Source organism: Buteo buteo, chromosome 2, assembly GCF_964188355.1.
Source record: "Buteo buteo chromosome 2, bButBut1.hap1.1, whole genome shotgun sequence".
Taxonomy (NCBI): domain Eukaryota; kingdom Metazoa; phylum Chordata; class Aves; order Accipitriformes; family Accipitridae; genus Buteo; species Buteo buteo.
The window spans coordinates 20,862,144-20,888,443 of NC_134172.1; the positions used below are offsets into that span (position 1 = coordinate 20,862,144).

Below are 26,300 nucleotides of genomic sequence, written 5' to 3' on the forward strand. Positions count from 1 at the left end.
GGGTGACAGGGGGCCGAGGAGGGGGCTCCGGCAGCCCCGGGGAAAGGCGAAGGCGCTGCGCGGCGCCAGGAGGCGGAGGCGGCCGCGGCCGGGCAGGCTGTGGGGGAGAGGAGGAGGAGGAGGAGGAGGAGGAGGAGGAAGGGGGGGGAAGAGCCTGCAGGCGGCGCGGGGCGGGCGCGCGAACCCCGCCGGCCGCGCGGAGGGAGCTCGCGCCAGGGCCCCGCGCGCCGCTGCCGCTCCCTCGCGCGCCCGGCCGGCCGGCGGCGGGCACCCACCCCCCCGCGACTCGACTCGACTCGACTTCGCCCTTCCCCCCCGCAGCCCCTCGAGTGCGTGAGCGCCAGCGGTTGCCGGGATACCCGACGTCACGGCCTGCGGAGGCGGCGATTGGCCGGGCGGAGAGCGCTCTTCCCCCCCCCCCGTGGGACTCGCCGCCGGCGGGGCCGGGCCTGACTCCTTCCCCTTCAGTGCGGAGCCGCCGCCGGGACGTGCGCGGTCTCGGAGGTGCCGCCCCGGCCACGTCCTCGCCACCGCTGCCGCCGGGGCGGGGGTCATGGGCCGCGGCCTCCGGCTGCTGGTGCCGCTGCTGGCGCTGCTGGCGCTGCTGGCGCCGCTGGCGCCCCGCGCCCGCGCCTGGGACAGCGGCGACCTGGAGCTCTTCGACCTGGTGGAGGAGGTGCCGCGGAACTTCTACGACTTCCTGGGGGTGCAGCAGGTGAGCGAGGGACCGGGCCCCGCCGCCCGCCCGGCGCGGGCCCCGAGGCGCGCCTCCCCCGCCGCCCCCTGCCCCGCCGCCTTCCCGCGGCGGGCGGGGGCCTCGGCTGTCAGCGCCGTCCCTGCCCCCGCCGAACATGGCTGGCCGGCTCCCGGCTCCCCCCTCCCCCGCCCCGCCTGCGCCGCCGCCGCCCGGCCGCTCCCCCGTGGCAGACGGGCGCTGGGCATGCCGCCGGCCGCTTGCCTTCTGGCCTGGCGCTGTCATCCGCCTCCTGCCCGGGCACGACTGCGGCTGCCCCGCTCTGCCGCTGCGGTCCGCGCCGCTCCCCCCCACGCCCCGCCGTGCCCCGGCTCCCGAGGCTCAGGGCAAGGCTCCTGTCGCTTCCCCAGCCTCTTCCTTCACTCCGTAGGGGCTCTGCTCTCCTTCGAGTGCTGTTCTGTCTTTCTTTCATCTCTTTGGCCCACCATACATCAACCCTTCCTCTCCCCACTGGACCTTTGTGTGTTCCTGCTGCCTGTTGCTCTTTTGAATGTATCTGTTTTTCTCCAAATGTGTCTACGGCTAGACAGAAGTAGCTCGTGGGCTTCTCCCACTTCCCATACATATCCTGGGTATGGCTGTTTCTCATCTCTCTCTCATTCTGCATATCTGCTGGTTCCTTATCTGCTTATGATTGTGGATCGCCATGTGTTGCAGCTTCTGTTTTCTCTCACGCGTGCCATGTGGTAGACTGTGACCCTTTGCCATGGTAATGGCTTGTAGATTGTTATATTTGTTTACTTTCCATGTATCTTGGTTATTGTGTGTGGTTTTCACCTCTGCTTGCTAGGCAACACTTGAGATTATCTTAAAGCATTTATTATGCACCCTCGGTTAACTTTCATGCACATGTAGTCAAGACAGGAACTTCTGTTCCACACACTTTTATCCCATGTTTCTTGTGTATATTTTAGATGTGGTTGCTGGTTTCACTGCCAGTTGGCATCTTCAACTTGTATCACTTGGCCTGGCTCCCACTTGATGGCCTTCCTTATCTCTAGATGCTCTGCTCTGTGTGTGTGATCTTGCTTGATCTCTCTTTCCATTCAGTATTATTCTTCTCAGTAATTAAATATGCAACTCTATAGTATGTTATTTCACCCAGAGTCCCCAAAAGACATTTTGTTCTTTGTTTGTCTCCTAGCATCTCTACGTTCTGGTGAGTGATCCTGCTATTCGAATGGCTTGCCTGACAACCTTAAAGTTTATTCTGATGTAGTTTTTGAGAATAATAGCTGTATTTTCAGGTGCATCTCATTTAGGGCTGTGTCTGCAAAAAAGAGGGAAGGTGTCTGCAATATGTAAAGGTCCTCTTTTGGAAACTACTGGCTGTGGTTGTTAGTGGTAGTTGGGGGATTCTGAGTCAGTTTCATCTTTTACTTTCTTTTAATCCTCCTTAAGCATCTGGTGTTAAATGCTATGAAACACCATCATATATACAACACAGCAAACACTGCTACTCAAGTTGCACTTTCATGTGCCTAAAAATCTAGGTTTAATTCCTCAAAGGCAATTTTAGTGTTAGATAATGTAGGGTTACAAAACTTTGTTTCAGTTAGCGATGTTCAGATCTAGTATGCAACCCTTTGTTAATATCTTCCACAATCCTTTTTTCTAGGGCTGAATCTGTACCTTGCGCAATATGCTTAGCAGAATATAATGTTACCTTTAGCAAGCAAATATTCTGCTAGTTCACACTTCTACTCTACTTCTAATCTTAATGAAGAACTTGAACCACTTATAATGTTCGAGCAGGGAAAAAGTTGGTGGAACTGCAACACAAATGAAATGAAGTTTTGTTAGTTATAAGTATATGCTAGTCACTCACAATGTCATTATAGCCAAGACTTGCAGTGTAAATAGCATTAGATGCTTTGCACGTGCAGCAGAATATAGCTGTGAGTACAGTAATAGAGTATACAATGTTGAAGTTGAGCTTCAATAGAATTTTTTAAGCACTGGAAGAGGCTGCATAGGTTTACAGGTTCTTCCACACTGTATCCTTTGTTCCTGCTGCTTGGTTCTCCAGCTCTGACCTATACCTGAAGCTTCAAACAAGATACTGAAGCAGCGTTCTGACTTGCAGTGACTCGTTAGGCAGCTGCAGCTGTTTAAGTTACCGTATGAGAAGGGTAACTGGTCTTGTAATGGGGTCAAGGGAAGTGTGCAAATCTCAGGTGTGTTGTATCCTACCTTGGATGTCTTTACACGAAGCTGCCTTTTACCGGAACGTGTCTACGTGCTGTTTGCATGTTTTTTCAGGTTTTCTGCTATTTTTTAAAAACTATGGTTTAATGGAGCTTACTGGTTACTATGTATGTCACTATTGTTTTAGTTGGGATGCCTTTGAGTAGAATGCTGTGGTTAACTTTTTGTAGTTCTGGTGCTAGTGGTTTTAATTTTCTGTGCTCAGGTGTTTTTCTTGGCATTTTAGCACAAGAGGGACAGTGTGTATGACAACAGCCTTTGTGGCCATGCCTTTGGACTGCCTCATAATCTTTCATTCATCAAAGCTTGCTTTCCCCTCCTCTCCTCCTCCATATTCCTCTTGGTGTTCATTGCCTTGTATCGTGTCCTGATAATCCCTTCTTCCTTTATGTAATTCTGTGGGAGAGAGTACTTCTCCCTTATGCAGGATGTAACTTCTTCGTCAGAGCTACGGATGCTCAGCCATGTTTCTTAACAGTAGTGGATCAAGGCTGCTAGATTTTTTCTAAACGTGTCATCTTGAGTTTTGAAAAAATATAGGGAGTGACTCCAATGCTTCCTTAAGGCATTAAAGCAGCTTAGGTTTTGGTGAGAGAATTGTGGTACTGACTGCTTGTTGAATCTTGTATGCGATGTCAGAAGCTGATGTTGACCTCAAATGACAAGGTGCGGAAGGTGTTGTGCAAAGTCCTGTAGCTCTCTAGCATGCTTTGAAGCCTCTGGCTGCTGGATTTTTCCTTGGGATTAGACAGAAATTACAATTTTTTTTTGATTCATTGCTGTATGCTTGTGGAAGTAAGGGTTTTGCATTTTTTCTTTTCAAGGGTCTTGTGGAAGCCTCCTGGTGTTGTCAGGTAATTGTCATCCAGCAAGAAGCTTCTGTAGTGTTTTCCAAGATCAGTGATTGAGACTGAGGATGATCTAATGGAAGTGACTTTTGTTGTGAATGTGGAATGACAGAGGAAGAGTAAGATTGTGACTGTCTTGGCTGTTAGAATAACTCTCCTTAGTGCTTGGCTTCAAGGAGGGGTTGGCTGAAAAATCTATAAGTGCTTACAGAATGGTTGAGGTTGGAAGGGATCTCTGGAGGTCATCTTTTCAACCCCCAAGTGTTAGGGCTGAGCACCTAGATTAAGAAGTATCTGATTTTTATACAAGGACACAATCTATCTATTTGTTAATCCATCAGATCTCATGGTACCATAGCATATATAAGAAGTTTTGCATTGTTACGTTGTTACTATTGCTGTTCTGAACAATTTGGGAATTGCTCTACCTTCCTGTTTCTTTGGTGGTTCTTAAATTGATGATGTGATTGACTTGAATGGCTCATTTAAAATATTGCTGTTCTCAAGAAGTTTGACGTAGCAGAATGGGAAGATAAGACAACCTTTGGCTTGAGAAAAGATTACATTTCTGTGTCCCCCAAGTGGTTACTGAAGAAAATAGAATCATAAACTCTTGACAGATCAGATGTAATAATTGTTTCAGTAATCATTTCAGTATAGCCAGTTTCAAACTGACAAGGGGATCAGGATCAAATAGTATTAATCTAAAAACTCAGATGAAGCAGCAGCATTAAACCAGATGCTATGCAGTCTCAGTAATAAAACTACCCTGTTACCTGAGAATGACAACATGCAAATGTGATGTCAACTTTTTGGAAAAATTCTAGGAAGATCTGGGGAGCTACAAGCTTGTATGGTGGACAAACGAACTGATCAAGTTAATTTTATTGTCTCTTACAGCTTTCAATAGCTGATACCTGCATAAATATGATATGCTCTGGGTGAATCAACTTGGCATCAGCTGAACCTGTGGATCTCCTTGCCAAAATATGCTTTTGATTATAACTGTTTATATGGCTTCAAGGGAATTATCTGCTCCTCTACTCTTTTTGGCTTGCAGTAAGGAAGGCTCTACAGGCCTCTGAATGTCTCTTGAAACTTTGTGATAGGGTTCTTGGATACAAGGGATCTGATCAAGAAACTTTTAGGAAACATTGATGTGAAGATGTGTTAAAGTGCATGAGCTGTGTTGCTAGAAATGGCCAGTGCAGAGCAGTACGTTATGTATCAGTTAGGACCAAGGCATTTCTGAATAAGGCTTTGGCTTCTACTGATAATCAGATAAGGGAACAGGTTTGTATTGAAAGTTCTGCTAGGCCTGTGCAGTGTATGCAAGCAAACACAGAAAGTTACTTTAAGTGCCCTTTGAGGTAGTAGAAGAGGCCCTGGGAACTCAGGTTCCTCAGGGAGAGTTAACACATGGGTGGGGCTTGCTGGCCAACACTATGGATAAATATATGACACCCCAAAAATTTTGAGAGAATTATTTTCTTCAGCATTGGCTTATGCCTTCCTTGTGGCACATGAGATTTATTTTGAACCAGGCTCTAATCCATTCATGTGGCTTTACTATAGAGAACTAAGAGCATTGTATCCATGTAATTGCTAGACGATGGGTTTGCTAGATGATGCTGCAGCACAAAGTCAGAACTGCACATACAGAACCTAATTTTGGTCCTGCAGCCTGTGAGACACTGGTATGTTAGCAACTCCAAGAAAGTGCAAGACTTGAAAACCAAGGAGTCAGATTTCTTTGGCTGCAGGAAGCCACGACCCCTCTAGATGAGCTGGATGTATTGGGCTAATAGGATCCTTTCAAGATCACTGGAACAGAGGAGCTGTGTGTACCTTGGCAAGTAGCAGGGTCTGACAGTGTTGTGTCTGTAAAACTCAATGTTTGGTGCTGAGGAATTGGTGTCCATACTGTTTGCATTTCAGGGATTTTTCTTTTTTAACTAATTCCAGTCTAGTTACATGGACTCAATGCATGTTTGTGTTGGAGTGTGCTGTTTGTGCTCCTGGTTTTACATCTTAATATTCAGTTCTATCCAAAAGGAATCCAGTTCATCCACTCCAGGACCACTTCATGATGCACAGTCAGTGGGTACAGTAAGGAAGTTTGCTTTACATGTGCACTCCTGAGCTGCACTAAAAAATTGAGGTAGATGCACCTTTAAGACTATAGTTTATAGGAAATGGCTGATGCTGAATTTTATGTCTTGGCATTGCCCTGTAAGAACCTTACCAGGAATGAGCTCCATGACAAATTGTTTGGCTTTTATGGTATTATGAGGCATTATGGGAGACTTCAGAAAATTTTCAGTAATAGGTTTTTGTGTAGTCTGTTTTATGCAAGTGTATTGACTGATGACATGTAGTGCGTACATCACTGCAGTTCTAAAGCTGTGAATTCATATGTTATACAAATAAAGTTCTTGGACATAGATTTGGTAACCTATTTTTCAGAAAGAATGGCAGTCTCTGAAGCTGTCAGTGTTGTATTGTCTGGTACTGCCGTAGTTCTGGCTTTGAATGGGTCACTGTCCAAAAAAAAAAAATCTAGATAAAATTATTTTTACTGTAGAGCTATTTGGGAACTTTGAGTACACTGAGTAGTCCCCTCAAGTGGGAAGAGGCATGTGAGGGAGAGCTGTATCTATTCAAGGAATGCTTTGAAGTCCTCAGCAAGAACAATCTACCTGTACCCATACAGGCCTTCTGTCTTCCCTGGCAGGCAAGGTACATATAAGGAGGACAAGGAAGGGGAAATAAGGAGGGATAGCCCAGAAACTCAGCAGTTTGTTTCTCCTTCCCAGTGACAAGCTGCATCACACTCCAAAGACTTATTTTGGTTGTTCTTCTAACACTTAAGGCTCTTCTCCCTGCTATTTTTTAAGGTTAACATATGTGGGTGCAGTGTTACTAAAATCGTGGAGTGTGCATCATCTGCAAATGTTTTAGAGAAAATCTAGGTTGGTAATACTGCTTCAGTCTTCCAAGCTTTGGAAGTATTTGATCCAGTGAGATAGAGCTTCACACGCATGCAATTACGACATCGCTTTTTCGGATGACTGTGTCAAAACTATCAGCTGTAGGCTTTTCTTGCTTTGCTTTGTAAGATTATTTTGTCTTTGCATGACAAATAGGATATTCCCTGTGACCTTCAAAAGTCTTGTGCCGTGAAGTGACACAGAGCCATGTGGCAGCTTGATATCTCAGTTACTCATCTTTGAGGAATCAAAGTTTTTGGGTTAGTGATTGAACATCTTGTCTAATGCCTTAAGCCTGTTGCAAGATTGTTTTCTACTTCTTGTTCAAAATATATATATTAAGCAGGTCTAGTAGTTTTGGAAGGCATTAGATTTTAACGCACTGCCAATCACAACATTGGAGTTCTCAGCTGGAAAGATGAAATATGTTTCAACTTTCTTGCTCCAAACTGTCAAAAATAATTAACTTCTGTAATACACAACTAGGTGATAGTGGTAGCAGACCTTTATTTGGACAGTGAGGAATCTTGGTAATTCCTGAAACTGTACGTTTCTTTTAAGCGATAGATGAGGCAGGTGTTCTTCAAAATTGTTTTTTTTTACTGTAAGAATTTACTCCTGTTATGGCAGTGATAGCCAAAAAAGCCCCCCAAAGCCCCCAAATACACTATCAACATTGAGGCAGTAATAGACTCCATTGCACTATTTCAAACAAAAATAGCATTAGAAAATCCAGATTTGTTTCTAGTGGCTTTAGCTGTAATCTCAGTTCATTCCATAAAAGTAATTGTGTGTTTTTTCTTGGTATGTTATTGAGTCATAATTCTGTAACCCTTCATGGTTTTAAACTTCCTATTTGAGTCTGTTACTTATACATGGAAGTGAGACTTCCAGCAGTTCTGGAAATTCTGCATACATTAAAATTGTATGAAGTCATTGTTGAGATTATTCACTTGGATCCTATAGAACAAAGTTGTTCCAAACTATATAGTAGTCTAGTTGCTCACAAGAGTCACCACAGAGAAGCACTGATGATAACTGCTCAGATTTGTAACTGAGGATGGTGCAGGATATGGGTGTGTTCATGTGTGTGTTTTGTTTTTGCTTTTTTTCAACAGTGCTGAACTGTCAGGTAAGCTGCTGATACATAATGTAATCCATTTTGTAAGTGCCCTGACATGTATCATGTATACCTAATGTTCTCTGATGTTTTTGTTCACAGTTGCTGCATTTAAAAAATGATTAAGGCATCAAGATTTGTAAAACTTGTGTTTTCCATTAAAAAAAAATAATTTATTGTTTCCTATTAAAATTCTGCTTGGAAGTTGTCCAAGGGAATCCAGGGTTTTTTTGCTTTTGTTGTTGGCTCCTTTCTTAAAGACACAAAAGTGTTTCAGAATCTACCATCATAAGTAGTTTTAAAGACACTGTTAACTCTTCCTGACCATTCATATAATACTTTCCTGATTTCTTTCAGATTGTATTTTTCTTCTTTCTTGCTGTGTAGAAGGACATATAGCAATAGGAAACTGCTGTGTTTGGGAACCCAAGAGAACTAACAGTATACAAAGTGCTGTGAAAAGGATAAAACAAGCAGTCTTGATTTTTTTTTTTTTCTTGTCTGCAGCAGCAATAATGTTTCAGCTCTTCCTCTCTATACTTACCACCTTGTTAATCTTCTAAGGATGTGTCCATAACAGCTTGATCTTCAAATTGCAGAAATAAAAAATGGGCTATTTTTCTTCCTAGAAGTTCTGTGTTTGACCTGTAATTCATTGAAGGGAGTGACCTATTTATTGGTGAGGAATGGTAGGTAACCTGTGCTGGTGGTCTCTGGTGTTTACACAAGGCTGTATGTTTTATGCTTGTTTCAAATTCATCTTCTTTGCTGAAGTTCTCATGTATGTGCCTATGTTGGTATCTAAAACAGCCACATAATTAATCTAACATACAGTTTTGTAAATGACTTGCTAGTGGGCTTTTTACTACTTGACTGCTGTGGATTGTGGTCGTCATGTTTGTCTGTAAAGTTGTGTAAAGAAAAATGTTAGAGGCAGCCTTAATTTCCTTCTTTTGAATGGTAAACCTTTTATGCTCCATCTAGAGTCATTTTACAATTAAGATTAACATGGTTTTCTAATCAGATCTAGAGAAGACTATAGCTTTAAGGGAGACATTTGGAGGTATATAGGTGCTATTTTAACTTTAAGTACTTGGTAAAATTTAAAAAATAAAATGAAAATTCAGCATATAAAATGTTCCCTAGTTGGGTTGGTGTTCCTTGTGTTCTCAGCAGAGCCAGTAACAAAGAGCCTGTGGTGCTGTTGTGCAGCTGAGCCAGTTAAGAATGAGAGTATAAGCGATAACAAAGGGTTTTTCATCTATAAGAATAGGTCTGATATTAAAATGAATAAAAGGAGGAAACTAATGTATATCTGAAATGTTTCGGTTTTCCACAGCATCCTACTGGGCTAAAGAAATTAATGCGGCATATGAAAATCTGCAGTTTTGCTTTTGATTTGCTTGTTAGTGTTTGTGCTTTTGGTTAGCCATATGCTGTGCCTGTTTAAAACTTTTGCTTCTCTCAATTTTGGATTCTTAAACACTAGTAATTCCCCCCCCCCCCCCCGCCTAAAATTGTTGTTTTGCCCTCAATTATGAGGAGTTAGGGTTTCTGTGTCTCTCTTGCTTCTTGTTTGTTTGTCCATCAGCCTCGTTTGGATGTTACTAGCTCTGTATAAAAGTGATTTTTAAACAATCTTATGTAAGTGGCAATGTGTTATACATGTGGTGTATGTTACAGTTATGCAAACAATAACACAGTTTGAATGTAACACTTTAAAGCAGGATAGTGCATTACTGGGCTCTCATCTGATGGATCACTTAAGTGCAAATTTCTTAAATGAACTGGCTTGCTGGCCTTACAAACTGTTCTTCCTGATGTCAAACAAACGAGCAGTGGATTGAGAAGAGAAGAAAATTCATAAGCAGTCTTTCATCTCTGCAAGATCAGAAATTCTTCCTTCTCAGTGTTAATCTGGAAAACTTGTGGAGAAAACCAGAGGGTGCATAGGAGCTGTTGAAATAAAGTCACTCTAATATCTTGCTCTGACTAAAGAGGAAAGGAAGAACTAGGGGAGTCTTGCTTTTATACATGGGCTGTCATTCTGAAATGCTGCCGTCTCCAACACTGTGAAGTGCTTTTGCTTGTTGAAGGAAGCATTCAGTGCTGATGAGGACATGAGAAAGCTGTGAAGTAGCCTTATTGCACTGATTTGGGGTGAATAGCTTCTCCTTTAAGGGCAATAATTGTTTTTACCTACCCCTGATTCTGTAGTCTGATTGGTCAATGTTTTATTAAATTTCGAACTGATTTAGAGTAGCTTTTATATTTAAAAATCACCATTTCGTAGTCAATGATTCCTATAGTGTTCTTCTATGGGGTACAAATGCTGTGATGGGAGCATAGAAGAGCTGTATGCCATTTAATTTTGTGACAGTTTACAATCATGTTAGTAATTGCTTTACTGGACTTTGTGTCTAACAGTGGCTACTACAATGTTAAAGTAGGAAAAAAAGAAAGTCTGTAAAATTTCATCCTATATAGAAGCCTCTTCCCATTTCCTACTAGGAATTATTTAAAATCTTATTCAATGGAAAGGAAGTCTTATTCAATTCAAGCACTTCTTTCAGTTGATTAAATATTTGAAATAAACTTGTTTTCCAACCCGAGTCTACTTATCCGTTGAATAGAAAGTATTTCTGTCAATTTGTAACCTGTGTGGTTTGTAGTTTCTGTTCTACTGAATGTTTTCCTTTTTCTATTTCTCCTTCAGTAGCTTTTCAACATTATAAACTAACCCAGCAACATTCAAAACAAGGTAGTGAATTAGAATGTTGGACTGTATCTGTTGAGAGTAGTATTTCAACAGTTGAAATACAGATTGAGGGTATCAGCCAGTTGTTTCCTGCAACTTACAGCGGTGAAAGAAAAAAACTCTTTTGTACAAAACTTATGTACTATATTTAAAGATTAGGTATAACTGACTTACATTCATGTTTAGTTACATAGTACAGAGCTCCCATGCTGGAATGCATCAGTAGTCCATTTAGTAAATCTTTTTGGTCTTTGTGTTTTCTGTTTGAGTAATACTAGGAGCTTAAGCAGAAAGCTGTGCTAATTTGCGGGGAGGGAGGAATCCTCTGCTGGACAGATAGACACTAACCTATCAATGAGTTACTGACTTACTAATTTCCTCAATCATGATGATTTATGACTTTCACACACTTATACTTACCTTTCTTACCTACAAATGGATATGATTTATAGACACGTTAATTCTCTGGTGGAGTTGTGGGCCACTAGTTAGTGAACTTAGATTTAAGGACAATAGCTGAAGTAGATCAGTAGCTTACTGGTTTCCAGGGCCCTGTGATTCATTGGTTGAAAATCACTATCTATCTCCATGTAGTTATATATTCTTTTGATCATTGTCTGTGTACAGGTAGATACTCTTTTGGTCACTGGAGATACCTACTTCTAATTTCTTTTTAAATTGTTATCTTTTCCTGAGTCGTGTCATGCAGCATGGCTTCTGAAGAGGATTTATTTTTTGCATAAATATGTATCAGTTAAGAATTAATGTGATTTTTTTTTTTTAATGTTACTTGCAATTGAGAATACTAAACACCCTTGCCTTGTCTTGATTGCAACTGTTTAATAATAGTCTTGTATTGTGTCTCAAGCAATGGATCCTGGTGCCTGTGAAGGCATGTTTCCACTCCCTGGTCATCTTGGTCTCCAGTTAGGGCACCTCTCCAAGTCACCCACAAGCTCCTTGGATGCCTTCAAGGAGTGCTGGATGCTGTCAACGTGCTCTCACTGGTTTCCACCCTGGTTTCTTTTTATTTATATACTTCTGTATAACCCTTGCACTTTTCTTAAATAAAAATAATAAAGCCAATGGCAATAGATGGTGTTACTTGGGGAGAGCAGGTGAACCTAGCCATGTTTTGCGGTCCATTTGCCCCCTGTACCTCTTGGCCTCCACAGTTTTTGATCAGTAATGTTAAAAGATGCATTCCTGGTGGTGCCTTTCAGTCAGCCGGTGCTGTACAGTGGGTTTGGAGAACTGTTAGCAATGTGCCTTGGATCACTTAATGATTTGTAATTGCCAGCTCCAAGCTCTGCTCTGTGTAGGCATGGTTTAGTTTAAGGCAACAATCTTACCTACACTGAATCTTCTCTCTCATTTTTTTTGTCACATGACTTAGTTTGGCATTCCCTCGCTAGTGTCTGGTATCTACTCAAAACGTATAGTGTCACCTATGAACTGTGAGATTTCACTGCATGCTCTGCTCTTCAGGTTGTCATTGAAAGTGCTCAATAAAGCCAGTCCCAGCACCAATCCCACAGCAGGAGCCCTTTCAGCTGCCTATTCTCTGCCCTGAAAATTGGCCATTAAACCTTGCTTTTTGTATCCTGTTCACTAATTTTCTGTTTGTAAGACTCTCTCCTCCCATCCTGTGGCAAGTTAATTTCTTTGATAACCTTTGGTGTGGAACCTAGCCAGAATCTTTTTCAAAATTGGATTGTACTGTGTCTGCTGGACCTCCTCTCTCTGTCCTCAGTGATGCACACCAATGACTCAGCTGGGTTGGTGAGGCAGGGTTTCTCTTTGCAGAAGCCATGCAACATCTTGTCCAAGAGACCACGTTTATCCCTGCCTGCAGTGACTTTATTTTTATAGCCCCTACTGCCTTTAGTAAGGATGGATGACAAGCTTTCTGGTCTGCAATGCCCAGGATCTCTTCTGGGTTTTTTTGTGTGGATGGGAATCACATTAGCAGCCTGCCCAGTCCCTGCTGGCAGTTTTTTGCAGTACTGGGTTAACTTCCTCACCTGCAGGTCTGCAGCTTTGTATGTGAATTTGATGCAGCAATCTCAGGTGAAAGCCATGGTCCTGGTGACTTCTTAGCATTGAATTTATCCATTTGGAGTAATGTGTCTGTATATTTATTTCAAGTTGAATTAATTTCTCTTGACCTGTCTACTGCAAAGAATGTGTTGGTGTGGGAATCTCTTGAACATTTCCAACAGAAAAGACTGATTAAATGAATTATTAAATTGCACGGCTGTAGCTTTATTCCTGAATGAAACTTTTGATACTTTCATCATCAAGCAGGCTGTAGCTAGCATCCTGGTTTTGATTACATTTAAAGAAATAAAAAGGTTTTGAAAATCAAATAAATGGCCACTCTAGTTTGCTTGGACAAATACAAAAGTCCATATTAACAAGTTAGAAAGAAGTAGTCACCATGAGGTTTTAGCTGTACATTCCACGAATTCTACTGGAACTGGCACAAAATCCACCATGTTGCTATTGTAGTTATTGATCATTAATTAGAAAGAAGAATAGCTGCTGTTACACAGGTTGCCTGTACTAACTGCTACAGATGTATGATTAAGCACATTTTATAGGAGCTTAGGCCTCTAACTGAGATATCCAGAAGGAGTTCAGGAATATATCTTCTGCTTCTGGTTGCTTTGCTTTAGTAACTAGCAGTAGCTCTGTAACGTCTCAGTCTTGGACAAGAGTTCTCTTTTCAGAAGGTAAAATGGAGGACTTGGGTTTGTATTACTACTTGAGTTAAGACTAAGCAGAGTTGGTTTGTGTCTGTCCCGTCCCTCCGTCCCCCGCCCCCCCGCCACTTTTGACTTATGGTTCCTTTATACCATAGTAATTTTGTGGAATTATTAATTCCCCAGTGAAGTTCTTACTGTGATATATTTAAGTTTATTGGTTTGGAAACAATTAGATTATTTTACTCTAGTTATCCTAATTTTGATGGTACTACTTACTAGCAATGTCTTTGCTCATTCCTATTGGTTTAAGCAAGATTTTGGTGTTGCTTTGTTTCAGTTATATAAATCACTATGAAAATGTCAAATCTTGTGTTTTCTATCGAATGCTAATACTGTGAGGAGAAAGACGTGACAGGGTTTTATGAAATGCCCTCACTTCTAGAAGTTTTTAAAAGATAGAAACTTGCCAAAATAAATTTTGTAGCAGGGAACTTGTTTGAAATTCAGGAACTTTAAGTGAACATATTAAAGCTAAAAGTTGTATTGAATGAAATGTATTGAATTGCAAGGCTTTAGTTCTTTAGTGTACAATCAATTTTCTTTTTTCTGCTAGAGTTGATCTGTTTATTGTTCAGAGACCTGATAAACTCATACTTCTAGATACTATCTAAAGTAATTAAACCCTGTATCTAATCCTACCCGTCGCTTCCATGCTGTGCATGTGCCTTGACTGACGTCAAGAGATGTGAATTTAGGGTAGACTTTGGCTCTTCTCTAACATCTACATATCTGCAGTGATACACTGAGAAATCAAGTTTTAGAACCCAAAGAAACAGCAACTAGAAAAAAGTATGGGGTAATGAAAGATTAAATCATACTTCATTTTCTGGGAAGTCTTAATTTTGTAGGTATGATGTATTGGGTGCAGAGTTCAGATGGATAATTTCATAGGAGAGGTAGTGGTGGTGAATATTTCCTATTCTGAGCTACCTTAACAGTTGGACCTAGGAATGTCCCATGTAGGCTCCGATTTGTCATAGGGTGACAGCAAATTGCAATATATAGGTGCAATTAGACAATATTTAGTGTTGCAGTTGATTTTTATCACGTCTTAGCTTTATCTTGATTTTTGCGTAAAACCATAATGTTTAATTCTATCAGTGTCTGAAGATGTAAGTTTGAGTAGACTGTATTTAAATCCAAAATGTTTAGGTAATACTATATTCTCCCCATAAAAGGGATAGAGTTTGAGAAATGCACTTGAAGTAAAAATCATACCCTAACAATAGAGAACTTTAATCTTGATATTACACTTTCTATTTTAAACCATGATGTTTTAAAGTTTTCAGCACAAAATGTGTTTGCATTCATTTTGTAGTATTTGAAGTCTAGAAAATAAATTGGGACACTTTGTTTAAAAAGTGCTTTTGCATAGTTTGCCATTGCAGAATGTTGACTTCTCTTGTAAATGTGTTTGTGAATATAAATGCTGCTTAAACACTGCTTTATTTTTTTTTTCTTATTTTTCTTTTTTTAAAGAAAACTTGTCTGGTGTTTAGAGAACTGTTAACAAGGGCATGGTATCTTCTTAAATTTGTGACCTAAAGAAAGCAGAAGGCTGTAAAAAGTGAGTTTCTTCACTTCTGAAATATCTAAGATGCATTCCCGTAGCTTCTGTGCTCTTTTCTAACGGATTAACTTGAAGACACTGTCATTGAATTAATGGTATCCCATTATTATCAGGGTATTGGTTATCCTGTCTGCTGTCATGAGATATGAGAGCCTTACATGACAGCTGGTTAGACGTGATCAGATTGATACTATGGCCAGCAAACACAGTACTGGACTGGGATGGTTTCTGAAATTGATTCCTCAGTCAGGATAGAATTGTGTCTTGATCAGGTATTCAATATTTTGCAGTCCAGCTAAGATAAATATACAGAGTATTTCCCATTCCAGCTGCAGGAGAAGAACTTGCTATTAGCATAAAACCCAACACCCCTCCCAACTTGCACAAGGGTTGCTTGTGGAGTCCCAGATGGTTTGGCTGCAAGCCTTAAAGAAGTACATATATTGCAGTCATTGCCATTCTTCACCTGAGTATCAGATTCGCAGGACAATTTAGTAAGATAATTATTTTGGTTATTCTTAAGGGGTAGCTTGCTCAAGCAGAGCTGCCTTTTAGACTCTCCACTGGTAAGGGGTGAGCAGATGGAAAGAAAAAAGCATGCACAAAAAAACCACTCCCCCCACCCCCCCAATTTCTTTTAATGGATTTGGGCATGAAGGTAAGAATGCCTAAAGGGATGGTATCTGGTATAAGTTGGCAAAGCTGGAAAATAAGATTTAAACTTTCATGGTAAAAACTTGGCCTTTTGTCCTGTTATGTAATGAGACCAGTATGCCATTTAAAGATGAGATGGTATGAGTCCTGAAGCAGTGGTCAAAAGAAGAAGGAAAGACTCCCTGAAGGACATTAATTTCTCAGATACCCTAAGAATAAGAAATGAAAGAAAACCAGTGTGTTGTGAAATGTGGGAATTAACTGATTCCCCCACTCCCTAATATTTGCTGGGGTTTTGTGTGACTAAATTAATATGCAAGTTGCTAATTTCTGTGCTAGGCTATGGTAATAGTATTTGAGGTAATTGTTCAGTCTAGAAAATGCTGTTCTGACTCTCAGCCCAATGCTTGTGCTCTGGGATCTATTGAGTGTCGGCAGTAACAGATTCATACACTGGCAGTAGGCACCTTGAAAACAGGACTCATTTTCACAAGGACCTGTCTTGTAATGACTTGGTTGAAGAAAAACATCATTACAAGAGGTGAAAAAATACTCTAGATGAGTTATACTAGTGTAAGAGCTATCACTTGACTAAGTGAGTTACAGTGTGGGATAGCACTTCGCTGAGTCCCAACACATTGGCAAGAGGAAAGAAAGCAAGAGAATCTAGTGGAGCCAGCTTGTGCTTGAAATGGCAGGTTACTCCAGTAAAGTTTCTTATGGTCAGTCTTGATAATTGCCTAACAGGCTCGAGCTCTTTTGTATTAAATTTTTAGGGTAAATATTGAATTGGTGATTTTAGCAAGAATTATTGCATGTGCTCTGGTATAAATGTTCTGAAATTGTGTTTTGTTTCAAGCATCAGTAATCTGGAAAAGGTACTGCAGTTGCTAATACAGCCCAAGGAAAGGAGCCAATCTTCAAAAGGAATCGTTGCTGATCTTTTGATGACATTTTAAGTTGCATCTTGCTTATTATGCTGTTCTTCGATATTTTTGTTTGTTTGTTTTTAAGTTGGACCTTGGTAGTTTTATTTGGATAAAGTATGAAAGCCTACCCCGTTTTCTGACAAAGCCGGGTCCTGACAATGTGTTGGATGAGTTGATCTTTGATCTCTAGGCTATAGCTTTCCTTCTAGAGTCCTAGTGATATTCCCATCTTGACAAAGGAGGGCAAAGGCAGGTTTCCTTCCAGTTACTACTAGAATATGACACCTGTGGCCCAAAAGAGGAAGCAGAAACTTGCCGTAGACTTCCTGGGTGTATTTTGTTTTAGTTGCTCTTCATTATTTCCTTTACCTGGAAAAGATGCAAACAAATCCTCAAAATGAATGACCTATGCTGATTATTTATTTTTTTTTCTTCTTCATCTCTCTACTCCTCTCCAGGCTTCACAGCAGATCTGTTTAGACCTGCCTATCAGGGCTTCATTTTCTAGATTAATATTTGGCAACAGGTTTACAGTTTTCACTAGCTATTAGTGAACTGGGCATCATGGAGATTCCCCCCTTCCCCCAGCTAAATCCCTGTCTTCAAACTGTCAGTCCTAGAATAATGATGGAGAACAAGACAGTTACCTAAATGGCTTCTTGTTCTTTGCTATGCCTAAAGCTTTTTTGTTGTTGTTTTGGTTTTTTTGTTGTTGTTGTTGCTGGGACTGCACTAAGTGTTTTTCTTTAATGAGGGCAGTATATAGGGTCCCTGGTGGCCACAGCTGAGAATTGCTGAGCTGACTGTGATGCTTGAGTATTGTTAGGGCTTTGTAAATACTTCTTAGGAACCTTCTGCATTGCAGTTCACAGTGATTGTCCATGCAGCTCCTGGAGCTAATAACTATTCTCTCTTCTTTGATGACACTTTCCATGGCTTTTGTGCTAGATTTTTTTGCTGTTCTAATTTTCAGAGGCTGAAAGAGTGAGGAGTCTGACAGTCTTCTCTGTCCTGCTCGAGTATATACTGTACTTTGTCTTCCGATCCCTGTTTTTCCTTTTTTTTTTGTCCCCTCATTAAGAACTATAGTTATCAATCAGGGATACTATACAGGGATATCTGTAAGTTTTAAAACGCCCTTTCTCTGGTTACTTTTTCTTATCAGTGTATTTGATACATCCTTTTGAGAGATCTGCAATCAGCTTGAACTACATGTAATCATGTTCGGGAAGAAAAACTAAGGATTTGCTTTCTTTCTTTTTTTTTTTTTTTTTTTTAAAATCTCCAATGTCTCCTACTTCTGTTTGTCACTCAGTCTTCAATCCTGGAGGTCATCTTTTCTCTTCGTTGTATGGTTGGCTTGTTTGTTTTTAAAGGTATTCCTCCTGCCATCAAATTTTACCATGGCTTTCACTGCTCATCATAAATTCAGTCCTTTCTTTCAGCTCAGGAGCTAAAGTGGTTGTATGCACCCTGGTTAACTTACATTTCAATTACCTCAGGAACAGCCTCTTTGTCTAATCCCTATGCTTTCTATAACTAAAATGACTGTCTAAAATAGGTTTTGGCTTTTCAGTTGGACCTCGAGATTGAATTGCCAAGCAACAGGCTGTTAGTGTTGCCTTGAGCCTAAAGCTGCATGTGGCTTTAGGCTGCATGTTACAGTCCCTCTGTATATTCCCTTTTTTTTATTCTTGCCTTTTTTTAAAATCCTCACATACTTTTGTTGTTATTGGTTTTTTGTGGGTTTTTTTTCTTTTATTTGCTTGTTCACTGATCTCTAGGCCCTTTTTGTTCAGTTTTTGGTCTCTTCTTACTTGTGTAATTTTTGAAGATCCATTTTTACTTCTGCATGTCAGTATCAGTCCTATTCTTCCTTTCCCAGCATTGCAGAAGAAAGAATTGTCCTAAGTTTCATAATATATATTTTTATTATTTGTGGTTTTCTTAAGTCATTCTCAAACAAATATTTGATATGATCTCAATTTCAATATGTAGGTGTTATACCAATGATGATTTTGAAGGAGGATTTTTCACAACTGTGTTTGAAAATTGCTAGTCTAGAAACAAAGTGTCTTTGGATGAGCAGGCTGGGTTCCAGGCCAAGCAAACACAGAAGTTGGATCTTTCAGACTGACCTTTTCCAGCTGGAAAGTTTGGTTGTCTGGAGGTTGCTTTGCCAATGGCAAAGTTTTAGCAGACTGCTTTGTGTGAGCCTGCTTTTCAGCAGAGAGCTGGCTCTGCTAAGTTAGAAGTAGGTAAGCGGCTACCCAGTACTTAACACAATGCAGATTTAACCTGCAGACTGGTAGACACAGGATTTGATAGAAATAGTTCAATGGTTCTTTCCTTACCAATGAAGTATTGATAAGGCATAAAATATCTCTGGTATAGGGAATATTATTTTTTTCTGCTAATTTTAATCTGATAACTATTCCTTTTTCCATTTTTAAATTTCTGTAACAGAATTTGAATTCTTAAGCTCCATTGCATGTACTAGTCACTGTTCTGTCTAACAGGACAACAACCAAGAAGTCTTTGTACTTTATCTTCTGCCATGGGAAAAATACCCAATTGGAATAACTGCCAAAGAGAAAGTATAGTGAAATAAGATTGTGTGCATGGAAAAGCAGATAGAAGCAGTTAATGCAATTTCACTGTATGTATGCTAGGAGGTTTATTTTTGAGGCATTCCTAGTCATGGTGAAGACCTTGTGGGGTTTCTATAATTCGAAGTATTGTATATGGGAGTGATGGGTGACTGTGGGAGTAGTTGTACCATAAGTCACTCAAGACATTGAAATTGAAGTAATCAAGGTCCTGCAACCTGACTCGATTCTGCTGTTACTTTATTAGTTCTTCCTATTTATTTGATGTAGACAAACCCTCCCAGTTTTTTGGTGTGTTGTGTGCTTGTTTCCCCGTAAGTCACTTCTGATTGTAGAGCATTAAGACTTCTCCTGACGCAACAAACGTCCCAGTTGATTACAGCTGTGGAGCACAAAGGGAGATACTGACATAGCTGCATACTTGCTGCATTAGACACTGCTGAAGAGATGGGCTGCTCTTTCGCCCTTTCTTTTGAGATACTGCCAATAGGCAACACTAAGTCTGAGGAGACGTTTGCGCTGTTCATTCCAATTATGTTATGGAATTCCTCCTAATTGCCAAATTCAATATTTTTTAAGTGTTAAGTGTTACATATATTACTGCTTAAAAATTCTTTTGTTGTGATACCTTTTTGTTCTAAATATAATGTTGGGGAATATGGATGTAGATTTTTATTCTGTGCAATTTGAAGTAAAAATGAACCTTACAAAAAGATATTTGAAACCATTGCTGAATTTATTGTGTGAGGCTTCGTAGTGCTCTGGAGTAGATATACCGGAACTTCAGTGAAAAGAACCATAAAGATTTTCAGTATTTGTAGTTGTCTCTATACTACACTGATCATTTAATCTGATTATTGAGATTTTACATTTTTAAGTTCAGTTATGGTTTCTTACCACTTGATGGCAGTGAAGGAGCTAGTGTTGCCAGGCAAAGGTTCAGGGCAAGAACCCATTATGAATAACAAAAGAGGAGGTACAAAGGAAGCCTCTGACATTTAATATTGTTCACATTTCTAGGTGATATTACATATACCACAAATGACAGTAGAGGAAGAAAAGCCTCTAGATGGAGCTTCAGTACTTCCAATGGGGGAGAGATTTTTATACTCAAGTGGTTTGCTCCTATTTATAATAATTATTTCAAACAACAACTTTCCCATTTAGGAATGGAATGATACCAGACATAATCAATAAGTAATATCAGTGCTTCTGCTATTATAAACATACTATACTTCTTGAAAAGCATGCAATTCTGGCATTTTTCTCATACCTTCTGTTCAAATCCTGCAGCATCTCAACATTCTTAGGAATTCTCAGGTATTGTTAGAAATGTGCAACATAGATTAAGGATCAGCATAATTATTCAAGCTTTTTTAAAAAAAAAGATAATTGGATTTTATTGGTGGGATAAAAAGAGAAACTTGAAAAATACTGTTCAAATTGGAAACTGCCCTGCAGTATTTATTGTTTTGCATGGGCTAGTCCCAGTGAAGAAGCGTTTGTTGTAACATTAAATACTACAATGCACGGATGTGTGTTTGAGGCACTTTATTAGTGAAGGTTCTTTTGCACTTCCTACACCCATGTACACCTCTTGCCAAGCTGGTATGGGGAAATGAACCATATAATGGCCCTGCTATAGTAATTGGCTCCACATGGGTGGACTCTAGTGCACAGACAAAACCTTATTTGAAGTAATTGGTGCTTTGTGTAGGTACAAGGGTCTGTACATGCAGATTTATTTTGGATCCTGGGTCAAACCTTGGCATTAGTAAAGGTTTCAATTTCATGCAGTGTCTTTGACATGTAAGTGATTTTGAAGGAGTATCAAAAACATCCATGCAGATGATAGCAAGCAACTTGATTGAACTTGTTTGTTAAAAATACACATAGCTAATATTTTGCAGTTATATTTTTGATTGAATACTAAATAACGAACTTGGCTTGCTAAGTTTTGTGAATATACAGCCTGTTACTAATTCTAGAAAATATCAAAAAAGCAAATTATAAGTTTCCATAATTATTAAATGTCTTGATCGTTAGTAACATTATAATAGTTCTATAACAGACAGTACTACATAAACTCACAGTTGAAAAGAAGTGAAAATTTACTGGAGTTATCAAATATTTACTTTGGTTTCAGATGCCATTCTTATTTTTAAAAAGCATTTAAGCTTATTCTTCCCAGTATTAGCTGGCATCTGTTAGCCTAATTGACAGATTGCTGTTGCTGGTTTAATATAATGGCAGCCAGAGCATACTTATTGGGCAAAATTCAAGTTTATCTTGTCAAATAAGTATCAAATATGTATTCTGTCTAGTGGTAAAAAGAAAGGGTTAGAAGACAGAGTTGAAGATATCGCAGTATTTAGAATGATCGTTTCAGCCAGGGGAGGCTCATTTGCTGGAAATGCCCTTGTGAGGTTGTGGCATTTCTTCATCTATGGCATTAGTTTGTTGTGTGGCATAAAATGGTATTGAAATGAGTTTCTTGTCAATGCTGTTTTGAGTAAGGTTTGTTAGAAAACAATGAACTTTTACTTCATTACGTGATATGGGTTGGCTGTATTTATTTTAATGTTAGTGGAAAAACGTAGCTACTGTGGTGCAATACAATTTTAAGAGAACCTAGTGCAAGCTTTTCCAGCTGCTACTATTTCATTTAAAGGAATTTGAAAGGTACAAAGAAAATTATCATGGCATTTGGAACATGAAATCAATTTGTTTTAGGAAGTTAGTGTTAATCTTGCTCTATTTGCTTGCCAGGCTGAACAGCATAATTGCCAAAAATCAGATATGGGAAGAATACATATATTTGTGCAAAATAAATTTTATTCCTCTAGGTCATTGCTGAGAATTTTAGCAAATGTAACTTTAAAAAAAAAACTGGTTGGGTATTTTTTGTTTTGGTTTTGGGTTTTTTGGTTTGTTTTGGGGGTGGTGTGGTTTGGTTTGGTTTTGTTTTTACCCAAGATGAAAACCTATCTAGCTGGTGGGCAATTTATTCATTCAGGGATTTATGTTATATGACTGCATACAATTGTTAAACCTTGTGTTCAAGAAATCCCTTTTTATAAAAGGTGTGGGGGGGGGAGGCTGTGGGTGTAATGTAACTCTCACTTCCTGGAGGGTAACTAGTTTGTACTAAATAGTTTCTATATTAATCAGTGCAGTAGTAGCAATTCCCCAGAAGCAATGTGTTGTTTTTATTTCTCCTGATCTGGTTAAGAGTTGCAGATAATAGTAAAGGTCTCAATTTCTAGGTTTCATCTCTGTTAGTCAGCAAATTCATATGGATCTTTTAAAAATCCTTTGGTTTTTTTCTTTTACTGTGCTAACACTTGGTGTAATTTTTTCCCTGAAATTGTCTCTTAGTTATATCTTTATATTAACTTTATCATTAAAACTTTGAGTTTCTTTGATGGCATCACAAAAATGTTGATGGCATTCTTATTTATCCTTGACTGTGGAGCGAATCTCAAATGGTTACTTCCTGTTTGGGTTGAAGGAACAAGTGAATTCTTGGAAAAGGCATAAAATCACACAAATTAGCAACCAATATATTGAGTAAATTTCCTTGAATATTCCTGGACTCACTGCTGATGTGTTTTGAACAAAAAATTAATTCTGTATATGTAGGCAATACATAACTTTGTCATTTAAAAGTAAAAATGTAAAAATGCCCTACCAGAACTGAAGACTTGATACTATTGTGGAGTTCATTTTTTACCTTGGCTTACTTTTTAATAGTGATGGAAGAGTCACTAATTAAAACTACTGAATTAGTGAAAATAATCAGAAGTTTCCCTTCTGTGGACAGTTCTAAACAATTTTATTTTATTTTATTAAAGTCATAGAATCATAGAAGAAAAGCTGATAGAACTGATCATATAAAACTGTGTAATGATTCACATTTCTTGTTGTAATATTTAGTAAGAGCGGAATAAGTAAGTATGAAGAACTTAAAATTGCTCATAGAATTAACTCTTCATGTTTTTGTTTTATTTTGCCGTAAAAGAGCCTTTCAGAATTTGAATTTCATTGTGTTGCAACTCATTAATGCAGTGAGCAGCAAGTTTTTTGTTTGTGTGCCCTTATTGGATACTCACCTAAACTTCATACCCAATTAAAGATTTCTGGAGATCATTCAGTAAAGAAAGCAAAAAAAAAAAAAAAATTTCTTTTTTGTTGTTTTATCACTAAAGCTTTCTTACTTCTTACGTATGGTTTTGTTTGTACCTTATGTTAATAATAACAATTAACAAATATTCTTGACTTGTAGTCTTTTAAAAATATTTTTCTTTTCACTTTTTTGTACAAATATTGATATAGAAATATGGAAACTAATTATAGTTGTATCTTGGTGGACCATATCCCAGTTTCCTTTTGTTGTTTCTCATTTTTGAGAGTTGTTTCTCTCCCCTAGATCCCTGCTTGGTCTTATCTAACATTATTAGTTGAAAAGAGGCAGGTGGTAGTGAAGACTTGTTCCTTCACCTGAAAGACTAACATTACATAAAGTATGTATGCATATAGATTATAACCTATGTCTTGTGTGTAAAGTCCATCTAAATTAAGATGATTATGGAAACTTTCCTCATTTCAGTTTTTCATGGAACACTTGCTATGCTAAGAATCCTTTATAAACAAGACTCTTTCATGCAACTCCAGATCAATATAAACAGAAAGGTTTTCTTGGGTAAGATAAACTGTTCTCCATATGTAAAGTTGTCTTGTTTGTAAAGATGCCTGTAATTTTTCAGTTCATGGATATTTAAGTCTGACTCTAGATCTATAAATATTATTGAATAAAAACTTAGTGTGCCTGTCACTTTATTTGGGAGCATAATTCTACCAGTGTTCAGGCAGCAGTCACATTTGACTCCCATGTAAATACATGCATGAGTCTGAGGATTCCTGGAAACTTGAGGAGCTGGAATTTTAATCTTTAAAACTGTTTTTAATTGCATGCAAATTTTGATTGCCCCATGTGGGAATAGTATAGTTCTTTATTTTAAGTTATTATTTTATTTTTACATAGTGCAGGAAAATGACATAAAATATAAAATACATGAAATATTGTTTCAAAAATACAACTACAAATACTTAGATTCTTGTTCTTTTTTTTTTTTTTTTCCTTTAAGAAAAGACTTGGATTATCCATATTTATTCAGCTTGATGGAGTTTGTCTTCCAGGGTATATAAGGCTTTTTAATTCTTAGACAAATATTTTACATTAAATGTGGTGATAAAATGAGATAAAGGTGATACAAAAATATTGCAAGTACATCTTGCAAGTGTGTCTTGTATTGATAAATGCTAGCAATGCCATTCACATAAGCAAAACAGTTCTGGATTATTTATAACTTCTGAAAATGTGCCTCACAAATTGTATTTCAGCAAGATTCCAAGTAATTTGGATAAAGAGTAGTTGCAGTCATTTGCGGTCTGAAAGTAGACCTCTCCATTTGTGCTTCTGGAGAACGCACGTGTACAGAAGTTCTACTCAATTATTAAGGAAGAACTTTGTTGTACCATAGCAGAACTGGTAATTAAAATGCTTAGCCAGTTTCTTGTGTGGCTGCCACTATTTTTAGAATCTCATTACTTTCATTATACTTGAGAGATTTTGCAAAGTGCTGGGTCTTGTTCTTCTTTGTCTTAGATGGTAAAAATACATATGCCTTGCAGAAAGTGCTTGGTAAATACTTTTGGGTCTTTTGAGACAAAACATACACTTTCCTGTGAGAGAGTCAGTTGCCTGGACACTGCGTGTTTCAGAACTGTCCATCTACACCTGGGCTCATCTGCTTGTGCTACATGCAGTCTCCTTCCCCTTCCTAATTGATGCACTTGATTTACTGATTTCTCCCTGCCCTTCTAAAATGATATTGCATATGCTGGCTTTTAGTTCTGTGTGGATACCAGTCTACTATTGCATATCTCTCAGAAATGTTACACTTTTATTGTTTTAAGGAATAATCCATTTTATGTTACATTTGTGTTAAGATTCGTAATTTGAAACAGGCAAGCTGATAACTAGCCAGATCATTCTGCAATTTAGTGGAGCCTGTTAGAATCAAAATGATTCTTCAGAGAGCTGGGGTTTATTTGAAGGGGGGGGGGAGCACTGCTTGTGAGTATTATAAAGCAGGTCTGCATTGCTTATGCAAATATTTTTTCCTTTTTGAATCTACTTGTTTCTCTGTCTTTTTGTACAACAGCCATGTACCTTACTATTGCTTTTAAAGACTAGTAACAAATTTCCAGGACTGCATACTGTAAAATTAGGGAATGTCAGTTTTCAGAATGTCTCAAATCTTAATTTGGTTTCTTTGTGCTTGTTCATTGTGATGATTTTTAATTCACTACATTATATTCTACAGGGTCTTTACTTATTCAGGCTCAGGGAGAGATCTGGCCCCAGTGCAGCTTCAGGCTTATGTATTGAAAGAGACTGTTGTCTGTAAAAACTGTTTAACCTGTAGATGTTGAGGGTATGTAGAGAGTGGGGGAGAAGATTGCAGGGGAAAAAAAAATGGTTTCATGGGCAAGCTAGTCAGACGAAAAGTGCCCTTGAGGATTGGGTTCTGTTCCTCTCTCTGCCACAGAATTCCTGTGTGATGCTAGGCAAGTCGTTTAAACGAAACTTTTCCCAAGTGGTGACTAATTGATTTGAGTGCTCTGCAATTCTGGTTGCATAATTTGAGATACTAGGGGCTTATATGCAGAAATGTTGAGGGTTTGCAGCTGCAGCTGAAGTCGATCAAAGTCTGTGCCCTGAATGTATGGAATGTTGTTTGATACTGAGCACTTGGAAAAATCATATCTGAGATAAAATTAGCACCCAAGATTACTGCAGATTTTACCTTAATCTGTGCCTCATTTTGCAATCTATGAAAAAAGTAATGCACGCTTGTCTCAAGATATTATAATGGTGAATAATATTATTGATGAACTCTGATGCCATTGTGATGGGCTTAAAACAAATAACCATGGCTTCCAAACGCGTTTGAACAGCATGCATCTAAGAGCAGATGAGGCCACACATGAACAAATGTGTGGAGAAAAATACTGAATAGCTGCTCA

The 26,300-nt window shown here is 39.1% G+C and overlaps 1 protein-coding gene across 1 annotated transcript in view; it reads left to right on the forward strand.

Moving 5' to 3' along the window:
• The first annotated feature begins 420 nt into the window (after positions 1-420).
• Positions 421-26,300, forward strand: part of DNAJC1 (DnaJ heat shock protein family (Hsp40) member C1) — a 114,991-nt gene continuing 89,111 nt past the window's right edge. Inside the window, exon 1 of the mRNA XM_075047756.1 lies at positions 421-715. Within this exon, the coding sequence (XP_074903857.1) occupies positions 554-715 (162 nt within the window). The 5' untranslated portion in view covers positions 421-553. The remainder of the gene's footprint in view (positions 716-26,300) is intronic.